This window comes from Equus quagga, chromosome 13, assembly GCF_021613505.1.
Source record: "Equus quagga isolate Etosha38 chromosome 13, UCLA_HA_Equagga_1.0, whole genome shotgun sequence".
NCBI lineage: Eukaryota > Metazoa > Chordata > Mammalia > Perissodactyla > Equidae > Equus > Equus quagga.
The window spans coordinates 92543132-92553770 of record NC_060279.1 but is presented as its reverse complement, the minus strand read 5'-3'; the positions used below and the strand labels follow the sequence as shown (position 1 = coordinate 92553770).

At 59.9% G+C, this 10639-nt stretch overlaps 1 protein-coding gene across 2 annotated transcripts in view; it reads left to right on the top strand.

Annotated features, from left to right (window-relative positions):
• The first annotated feature begins 2564 nt into the window (after positions 1–2564).
• Positions 2565–10639, top strand: part of MARK4 (microtubule affinity regulating kinase 4) — a 29540-nt gene continuing 21465 nt past the window's right edge. For both annotated transcript variants that reach the window (XM_046682740.1, XM_046682741.1), the window contains exons 1-6: positions 2565–2916; positions 6894–7094; positions 9096–9149; positions 9243–9291; positions 10005–10070; positions 10158–10228. In XM_046682740.1, coding sequence (XP_046538696.1) covers positions 2866–2916; positions 6894–7094; positions 9096–9149; positions 9243–9291; positions 10005–10070; positions 10158–10228 — 492 coding nt within the window. In that variant the 5' untranslated portion in view covers positions 2565–2865. The remainder of the gene's footprint in view (positions 2917–6893; positions 7095–9095; positions 9150–9242; positions 9292–10004; positions 10071–10157; positions 10229–10639) is intronic.

Genomic DNA, 10639 nt, shown 5'->3' with positions numbered 1-10639 from the left:
ATTTTTTAATCGACATAAAATTCACATGCTGTAAAATTCACCCTTTTAAAGTGTACAATTCAGTGGGTTTTAGTGTATTCTCAAGGTCGCAGCAAACACCGCGTTTTCATCAGCCCCAAAAGAAAGCCCTGGAACCCATGAGCAGGTGCCCCCCACTCCCCTCTCCTCTCAGCCCCTGGAAGCCTCCAATCTACTATAATTCTCCATGATTTTACCTATTCTGGACATTTCATAGAAATGGAATCAAACAGGGCGCTTTTGTGTCGGGCTTTTTTTTTTTTTTTGCTAAGCATACTGTTTTCAAGGGTCATCCATATTGTACCCTCCCCCCTTTAAGCCTCAGTGCTCCCATCTGGGAAATGGGGTCGGACTGTGGGGGGCGGGGCACGGGGACCGGGGCGCCAGAGTGGGCCCTGAAGCCTGGTGGGCGAGCGTTGAGTAGGGAGGTGATCTGCCGCCCCCGTGTGGTAGACGGGAGAACCGCAGCTCCCAGCTCCGGGGCTGGGAAGGGATTGGGGTCACTCGGCGCTCCCCACCCCCACGCCACCCCAAGACCCCACCCCCTCACCCGCAGAACCCTTGAGCTCTCAAAGCTTCTGGGACACCATCCTGAACACCTCCGTCTCTGCCTCGCCCCATCCCTGAGACGCCTCGGGGCCCCATCAGCTAAATAATCGTGATCACGTCCCCCACTCCCGAAATTCGAATCTGCTGCGATGTGAAGCGCTTGCCTTCCGTCGTTTGGTTAATTTGTTGCAGGCTGAGGTTGCTCCTATTGTCATTCGGGGACGGGAAATCAGAGAGGTTAATACCCAAGTTCGGAGTTGGGAGGCACTGGGGTTCCAGTTCCACTTCTGCGGCTCACCCACTGTGTGACTTCAGAGAAGGTGGATGTTCTTCCTCGGGCATCTCTCTCCCCATCTGGAAGTGGGGTTGATGATGCTGGTCCAGCCTCAGGGGGCGGCGGGAAGGAGGAAGCGCTCCCATCCTGGCGCAGAGGAAGCCTCAGTGAGTCAACGGAGCCGGTAGAATCACCCAGAAATGTGCTGGGAAATGTTTAACAGCCAGCTCTCCGCGGGGAGAGAGTGGGGACCCTGACTTGGCGGCATTTGACAATTTCTGTGGTGTGAATATCCCCACCAGGGCTAATTTCAAGTACCGAGGTGACCTCACTGAACGCATTTTTTTCCGGGAAAAAAGATGCGCAGGGGTCCATTACATCGTAGCTTCACTGTGCAGATACAATAGACGTAAAGAAACTCGGGATCACAGGTAATAATCATACGTAGCGAAAGCATTAGAATGTGATGAATATTTATTACCTTTGTTTTGCATATAATTTAATTGTATGTTTGCATAATTTAATTTTTAATAATGGCTGTTGAACAACCAGTTCCAAAATTCCTGAGACTTTAACAGCTCGCTGGAGTCCAGCACACTCCTGGTATAGCATCACACCTGTTTTTTAGGAAGGGAAACTGAGGCTCAGGAAGATGGTCAGACAGACAAGGGTAGGGCGTGGATCCCAGCTAAGGGCTGTGGGATTCTGGAGCCAGGGCTGTGCATGTCCCTCTCTCTTTCATCCCACCCTCGTTTAGAGGGCACGGGTGGTCCTCACAGCACTGTGTGACCTCAGCGAAGCCCTCACTCTCTCTGGTCTCATTTCGCCCTGCAGGTGAATGCATACCTGCACAGGGGTCCTTGGTGCCTGCTTCAGCCCTGCCAGGAAGGCAACATGTGGGTCCTCGCCTTCGCTTCAGAGACTCGGAAACTGAGGCCCAGAAAGGGCAAATGCCGGCCCCGAGTCACACAGCTGGACAGAGAGAGGCCTCAGACTCCATCTGGGGGGCAGAGGAGAGAAGACCCCCACAACCTTGGGGTCTGGAGTTTTCTGGGAGCTGGGAGGTAGCATTGCTAGAGGTTGGGCTAGAGGTGCAGTGGCCCTGCCTGGCACCCCATCTCCTCCCCCCCGCCCCCTTAGCCCCGGGTCCCCACGAGCTCCCTGGGCCCCAGGACTGGGGAGACGGTGGACTGGGAGGGAGGATGTGGACAGCGCGGGTGGCCTGTCCTGCCTCCAGGGGCTTCTCCGCCCGTGTCTTTATCTGCTTTCTCTTCACAGGTCTCTGCGTCTCTGTGTATCTCTTTGTCTCTTTCTGTCTCTCCCTCCGTCTCTTTGTGTCTCTTTCCCCTCGTTTCTCCCTCTTTCTGCCTGTCTGTCTCTGCCCTTTGGCTCTCCCTTCATCTCTTTGTGTCTCTGCGCTTCTCCCTCCCTCCCTCTATCTCTTTGTCTCTCTTTTTGCGTCTCTCCATCTCTGCGTCTGTCAACATCCTTCTCCGCGTCTCTGGCGCGCTGCCGCGGCGTCTCTCTCCTCCTCTCCTTTCCGGGGAGCCTCTGCCCTCCTGTGAGAACACGCTCCCCATCGACGCGCCCGGACCTGCCTCCGCCCCCGGAGCCCCCGGCCGGCCCGGGCCTGCGCCTTTAAGGGCCGGCGGCAGGGGGCGGGGTCTCGGCGGCCCCGCCCGGCCGCCCCTCCCCCTGACGTCCCTTCCTCCGCGGCCCCGCCGCCGCCGCCTCCCGCCGCCGCCGCCCGGCCGGCTCCGCGCCCCCTCCCCGGCCCCCGCCCGCCCGTCTGCCCGCCGCCCCCATGGCGCCCCGGGCCCCGAGTGCGCGGGGCCACTAGGACCCTCGGCGTCCTCTTCCCTCCCCCGTCCTGCCCCCTCTCCCGCGGCGCGAACCCGGGTGTCCACGGCGCCCAGCTTTTGAGCTCGCGGCCCCGGGCCGGCGGGGGGGGGGGGGAAGGGGTGGGGCCCCCGGGCCCCCCCCCCCCCCCACCCGGCCGCCCAGTCCCCCGGGACCCGGAGAAAATGTCTTCGCGGACGGCGCTGGCCCCGGGCAACGATCGGAACTCGGACACGGTGAGTGGGGCTCGGCCCCTTGGGGAGCCCCGGCGGGTCCAGCTGCCGACCCCCTCGGGCCGCCCGCCGTGCTCCCAGCCGAGCGAGCCTCTTCCCTCGTTTCCTGGGGCCCGGTCCGGCCGGCCACCTCCCGACCCCCGCCCGGACTTCCAGGCCTCTCGACCCTCCCCCACTCCTCTGCCCAGCCCGACCCCTGGGGGCGCCCCTCTCCCGGGACCCCTCTCTCGTCCCTCTGCAGCCCGCTTCCGCTCGGGTCCCTCCCCTCCAGGAAGCCCCCTCCCCGGCTCCCGGGAGCCCCTCCCTCCTCCGGCGTGTTCTCCAGCCCCCTCCCCTCCCGGCTGCCCGCATCCGACAGCTCGCCCCCTCCCGGATTTGCGGGGCTCCTGACCCCAAGGCCCGGCCCTGGCCCTCTCCCGGGAAGGCCTGGCCCCTCCTGCCTCCGGCTCCGGCCTCCCCGGTCTGGATACGGTGCCGGGCTCCCCAGGAGCCCCCTCCCCGCATCCCTCCGCCCCTCCCGGCCGCTCCCGGCTCCCGCGGGCACCCCCTCCCAGGAAGCCGCTTTCCCCCTTTCCTGGGCCCAGGGCCCTTTCCGGCTTGTTCAAGGTCTCTCCACTCCCCGGCCTGGTCCCCATCTTCCCAGCTGCCCCGTCTTTGCATTCCCGGCATCCCGGGCCCCCCCGCCCCCCCCCCCCCCCCCCCCCAGACCCTGTCTGGTCTCTTCCTCTCCCAGGAAGCTTTGGCCTCCAACTTCCAGGCGCCCAGCCCAGTCTCGGATTTCTAGGCCCTGGACCAGTCTGACTCCAGGCCTCATCTTCCCTTTATCGACTCACCTTCAGGCAAGCCCCCTCCCCATGCCCCCAACCCCTTGGTCCGTCCTCGGCCAGTGCCCTGCTCACTGGGCACCATCTCTCCCCCTAAACCTCCCGGCCCCCACCCCTTCCCCGCCCCAGGGCCTCCCTCTTGCTTGCTGGAGGTCTGGCTTCCAGGGGAAGCCCCCTCCTCACCTTTGGAGGCCATCACAAGGCCTGGCCCCTGATCCTTCTTCCAGAAGCCTCCAAGCCTCTGGTCTGGCGCTGGCTCTAAGTCCTCTTCTCTGGGGGTCTGTCTGCTGGAAGCCTTTTCTCCAAGTTTCTAGGCCTCGTGACCCCCGTGAGGCTCAGCCTGTGTTCCTGTGGGCCGCCCCTTCCCAGGACCTCCAGGCCCCTGCACTTCCTCAGGTTCCCAGGACTGCTCCTCTGACTTCCAGGAGTTTCCTAAGACCCAGGCCCCCGCCCAGGGATCCTTGGCCCCCGACTTCCACTGCTCTGTGGCTTTGACCCTGCCCGCTGTTCCCAGGCCCCGTGCCTACACCACAGCCCAGAACAATCCTGGGGAGACTCACCCTATATTTCCCTGGTTTCTCATTACTCTCAGTGCTCCTAAAGACCCTCCCGCCAACCAGTGCCAGACTCCTCCCCACCTGGGGTCTTTGTCCCTTTTCCCCCAGGCCTTCTGCCAGGTCCCTGCCCCCCCCCCCGCCGCCCCCCCCCCCCCCCCCCCCCCCCAACAATGTTTTTTCCCCCCCCCCTTTCCTGCTGCCCCCCCCCCCCCCCAGAGATGCCCCCCTCCCCGCTGCCCAGCATGCCCTAGGCCAGCTCTGTTTGGAGTCTCCCATAAGATACCCGCTCCCCCCAGTCACTACAGGAAGTGCCAGGGAGCCCACAGACCTGGTTTCAAATGCTGGCTCTACCAGCCAGTTTGCACTGTGTCCTCAGACTATGGGGTGTCCCTCTCTGAGCCTCAGTTTCCTCATCTGTAAAATGGAGCTCATGAACACTTCCTTCTCTAGTTGTTCAGATCGGTGCATGGTGGGGAGTTGAGGACCCTAACTGAGGAAGCGAATGCCCTTGTCTCCTCCCGACTCGACTCTCATGTGGAAACCCTCCCTGCCAGCCCTGGTGGGGGGTCACCTCTCTCCCTCTGGAGTCTGAGGTCTCAGCCCCCTCCCTCTTGGCTGGTTACCATGACGACAGCCAGGTGGGGTCGTGCTCCCCCACCCCAAGTTCCAGGCCCCCCACTGCCCAGCCTCTCTGGAGGTTCCTTAGCAACAGGCCCGGTGTTGGGGCGCCAGCCGGGCGGGAGGGAGTCAGGCCAGCTGGTGGTGCCAGCCAATTTTAGCTCCCGCCCCCGGCCCCTGGGGGCTTTGTCACCCACTGCCCCAGCTGCCCCCTGCAGGGGTTCCTCAGCCATGCTGCCTTCAGTGGGGTGCCAGCCCACCCCCAGGTGGCTCCCTTGGTGCCACCTGATGGCAGTTCTCCTCTAAGCCCTTATCTCGCTGGGGATCCGAGGCCTTATCATCCAGGACCTCCGCCTCCCTCCCCACCGTCCCCTGGGAGGAGGCCTGGGGTTGCGGGCAGCCCAATGGGACAGAGCTCTGTGCTCAGGAACCAGCAGGCCCAGGTTCGAATCCCAGGCCCTCTGCTCCACCTGCCGTGTGACGCTGGGCGAGGCACTTCCCCTGCATCAGCCTTGGGGTCCCTGTCTGGAGAATACGGGTTGTCATTGGACCCCCAGCAGAGGCCAGGGTGAGGGCACAGAGCATGGCAGGCGTGTGGTTAGGGCGTCTGCCGCGGCGGTTGCCTTTGTGTCCCTTGTGAATGAGCTGTGTGACCTTGACCTGGCCCCTTCCCTCTCCAGGCCTCAGTTTCTCCTTGGGAAGGTCAGCGTGCAGGTGCCGCTGTCACTGGGCTTCTGTGGGGATTAAACATAGAGGAGACGGACATTAGCGGGAACACGGCCTCAGACGTGATAAACGCTGCTTCACAAAAAGGATGTGGCCGTGTGAGGCGGTGTGGTGTGGGGAGGGTAAAAAGCATCAGCTTGGGGTAAACTGGTTTCAGATCCCCGCTCTGGGCCTCAGTTTCCCTACCTCTAGAATGGGGATGATGCTGCGTGAATGGCAGGTGCTCGTTAAGTGAATGGCGGGTGCTCGTTAAGTATTGGTCGTCATCACGGTTAAGTGGCCTGGCAGACTCCCTGTGCGGAGCAGCCGTGGGGTCTCGTCTCGTCGCCTACCTGGCCTCGCCTCTTCCTCGGCTCCCTGGTCCTTCTGCTCCCCCCCTACCCGCCCCCCGGCCCTGGGAAGGGGCAGCATCTGAGCAGAGCCGTCTGGGCTGGGGCCTCTGGCTCCCTCTGTCGCCCACATCCTGGGCCCCAGTGCTGAAAGGGAGGCACGGTCCCTGGGGCTCACAATCAGGACAGGGCAGCCTGGAGCAGGCAGGTGACCTGCGGGGGAGAGAGGCCCAGGAGGGCCGGGGCGGCAGGAACAGAAGGTCAGGGACAGAGAGGAGCGATGGCGTGGGAGCCGGCGGTCGGGCGCCGCTGTTGCACAGGGTGGCAGGGCAAGTGGAGGAAGCAACAATGTTTCCCACAGTAGGAGGGTGACCATGTGGGGCTAGAAAGGCTGTGTCAGAGTTACAATGTTTCGAGTCGCACTGGGGGCAATAGGATTGGAATAAAATGAGAGCTGTAAACTGGGAAGAGAATATTGATGTTTGTGTTTGGAGCAGAACTGGGGGCCGGATGGGGACAGTGGCTGTTGATAGCAGTGAGGGAGCCCTGGGGCGGGCGTGTGGGGCTGCAGCATCGAGTCCAGATGGAGGTCACTGTGGCTTGGGCTTGATGGCAGTAACATTTGGGATAAAATATGGTGGAGCCGATGGAGGTCCCAGGACGGGGGTGGACGGACGGCAGAAAGGGCTGAAGGAGATGCCTGTTGCTGGGGCCCTGGGTGCTGCAGAGTGGGGGGGCCCCGGGTTTCTGTTCTCAGAGGCGTGTTTTCATGGAGAGAGATGGGGGACCCAAGGGCATCGTGCTTCCCTCCGGCCTGGGTTTGGAAAGGGCCCCGAGGGGCCAGTGGCCGTGGCTGGAGTTAACTGTCCCCAGCCCCAGAGGCCACCCAAGGTGCCCCCCGCTCACACTCTGTCTCCCCCGCCCAGCATGGCACGTTGGGCAGCGGCCGTTCCTCGGACAAGGGACCGTCCTGGTCCAGCCGTTCCCTGGGCGCCCGCTGCCGAAATTCCATCGCCTCCTGTCCGGAAGAGCAGCCCCACGTGGGCAACTACCGCCTGCTGAGGACCATTGGGAAGGGCAATTTTGCCAAAGTGAAGCTGGCCCGGCACATCCTCACCGGCCGGGAGGTGAGTGGGGGATGGGCGAGGCTCAGGACCGCATCCTGCGCTTTGAGGGGACTGGGGGGCCGGGCTTGGCCCTCACCGTGCTTGGTGACCTCAGGGAAGTCCCTGACTCTCACTGGGACAGATCAGAGCATCTCAGATTTTTCCAGAACCACCCTCGTGGGAGAGGAGAACCAATTTCAGACAGCCCTGAAATTGTGGGGAAATCTCCGATCCCAGGTAGAGCCGGGCGTTGTTTCTAGGAATTGACGTGGCTGTGGTGTCATAACCTGGGCCACCTCCCTGTTTTAATGATGGACTTTGGGTCCATCAAATCTTGCAGTGATCGCAATGAGAACACAGGTTTATTCGAGTTCTCAATTGCACATTATCTTACAGTCGCCACTTCCCCTGCCAGAGCAGGCGCCTGTGGCAAGGGTGGCAACGTTGTTGCAGACGGGGCCCACGGGGACCTTGTAACATAGATATGATGCCTCTGATTCGCACTTAACGGGAGAAAAAGATGGTGGATGAGTTCGTGACTCCATTGCTCCCTCCTTGATTTTAGAGAAAGCAACTGGAGCGATTTCTCCTGCCCTCACGCTGTCCACGCCATACACAGAAAAGACACCAGGCCCCAGTGGTTTTATGGGCAAATCCTCCCAGACATTCCACTTTTATGCCAATACTTCCAGAGGCTATAGAAAAAAGCCTGATTTTTCACTGCCCACCTGATTTCAGGTGCTAGTTCGACGATGACAGCAAAACCAGATGAGAAATAAACTCACGGGCCAGCCTGACACACGGACGCAGATACAAAAATCTTAAACAGAATCTCGGCACATAGAGTCTGGCCCATCCGTTCAAGAAAGCTGTGCGATGACAGGGCTGGGTTTCTCCCAGGAAGACACAGTTCTTTTCAAATTGACAATTTATTCACATTCTTTGCCACGTTCACAGATTCAAGGAGAGAAACCATATGATCGGGCCCAATACTGGCATGAGAAGTTCTTGATAAAATTAAAAACCCACTCGTGAGAATATGAGGAAAGCTTGGGGATCCGCTCCCCCACAAAGAACACGTCATTCCCCTTATGTGGATCTTGAACGTGATTCCAGAGGTTTCCAGGGGGACCAGCTTCTGAGGAAACAGGGCCTCGCGGGGGAAGAATTCTGTAATCCAGTGGGTTTGGGGGTGGCCCCAAAACCCTTTAGGAAAACTATAGACTTAGAGCTGATTAAGACTTTTAAAGGCCCCTCACTGCTGAAAAACTTACTGTGCTCTGACCCCAGCGTGTAATTCAAAATAAAAACTTCACTACAAGTATAAGGAAAGTTCAGTAACCTTCTGATTTTTCCCCTGTAATGACTACCTCAAAGTTCTTTCAAAACTGTATATGGAGTTTTAAGTTTCAAGTGTTTAAACTATCAGGCTGCATTAGTTCAAACGCCAGCCCACAGACTTACCAGCCTTGTGATCTTGGCCAAGCAGCTGAGCAGTTCTGTGCCTCAGTTTCCCCATTTATAAAATGGGGATAATCCTAGCCCGTATGGAGACACTGTGAGAATTGAAAGAGTTCTCATTTGTAAAGCCCACGGACCAGGGTCTCGCCTATGTGACTGCTCTGTAAGTGTTAGCTACAGTTATTATTTATTGTTCCACAAGTAGTGCCTTCAAAACAAAGATGTGATGGGTGAATGGTCTGAGATGTCCTCAGACAGGGGCCCCCTCATGGTCTCGGTCACCCTCACACACGCTCACACAGGCCCCTGGAGCATCCCCACCCAGTCACCACTGTGGAATAGGGGATATTTCCCTGGAGAAGGAAGGGTCGTGGTGAGAACGGCATGTGCAAAGGTCCTGAGGCCGAGAGCCCCCATCCAGTAGGAATGGCCCAGGTGTAAGGCTTTCTGTGAGTGGGGGCAAAGAAGGGACATCCCAGGGTGATCTGAGCTGGGGAACCTTTCTCAGCTCGGGGGCCTCTGGAACCATGGCCTTTTCCCACTTCCATCTCCCACCTCCAGGTCGCCATCAAGATCATCGACAAAACACAGCTGAACCCCAGCAGCCTACAGAAGGTGAGGCGCAGGGAGAGGGAGCAGGGTGGGGGTGAGGTTGGGCGCAGGGTCCTTGAAACCGACCACCCTCATCTTTCTCTTTCTTTCTTCCAGCTGTTCCGAGAAGTCCGTATCATGAAGGGCCTAAACCACCCCAACATCGGTGAGGAGGGGAAGGGAGTGGCCTCAGAGGCTGCCGGCCAGGGCACTTGGGGAAAAAGAGAGTCAGGGGAAGGGAGAACTGGTGGTTATAATAGTTAGAAAGACCTGTTTTCTCATAGCAGTATCGCTGCTCACTGGCTGTGTGACCTTGGGCAAGTCACTTAACCTCTCTGAGCCTCGGTTTCCTCCTCTGGAGTGGGGGTAACAAGAGGGCTTACTTCAAGGTCATGTGAGGATTGGATAAGATCGTGCATGCAAAACACAGTTCAGAGCCATGGGAGCTGGTGTGATTGTTGTCATCAGCAGCATCCGTTGTCACTGTCATTATCATCAGGCAGAGGAGAGAGAGCGTGATCTTTATCCAGAAAAGCGGGATTTAGCCTTGTCTGGATGTGGCCGCAGGATTTATTCATCCGTTCGCTCGTTCACCCAGTAAATATTTACTGAGTGTCTGCTGGGTGCCAGGCCCTGGCGACACAGTAACAGACACACATTCTTGGCCTCGGAGAGCTGACATTCTTGTGAGAGAGTGGAAAAGCGGGTAAAGTGGGGCCGAGGAGTTTGGAAAATCTTGCCGTCCATAGGGAGCCATTGAGTGTTCTTGAGTAAGGGGTGCTGCCGTGGGTGCATCCGCACAGTTACCAAGAGCGTGTGGAGGGTGAGGGGCTCCTCCCGACCGAGTAACCCACACCCGCCTCCCCTTGGTCATTCCAGTGAAGCTCTTCGAGGTGATCGAGACCGAGAAGACGCTCTACCTGGTGATGGAATACGCAAGTGCCGGTGAGGCCCCGCCCCCTGCCCCCCTCGCCCCCGACAGGCCCCCCCCCCCCCCACTGCCTTCCCTGACCCCTAGCCTCTGCCCTGCAGGAGAAGTGTTTGACTACCTCGTGTCGCACGGCCGCATGAAGGAGAAGGAGGCCCGAGCCAAGTTCCGCCAGGTCGGCCCGTGGGCGAGGCTGGGCGGGTGCCTGCGGCCGGCGGGAGGGTCTGATTGCTGGGCGTGGGTCTGGGCGGCCAACGTCCTGGGGGCGTGGCTTACAGCCGGGTTTGGGGGGGTTGGGTGCCCGTGGGTGTGCGGATGCCCACCACCAGCGAGGAGATCCAGATGGAGGTGTGCAGGTGCCAGTGTGGGCGAGAGGGTCAGGTGGGAAGGTGCCCGGGTGTGCAGGTGTGGGATGTGTGAGTGGGAGGTACCCAGTGTGCAGGACTGTGGCTGAGAGGGCATGCCCAGGTGCATGCGTGCCCAGGTGCACAGGAGTCCAGGTGCATGCATGCCCAGGTTCATGGGTGCCCAGGTGCACGGGTGTCCAGGTGCATGCATGCCCAGGTGCGTGCATGCCCAGGCATGT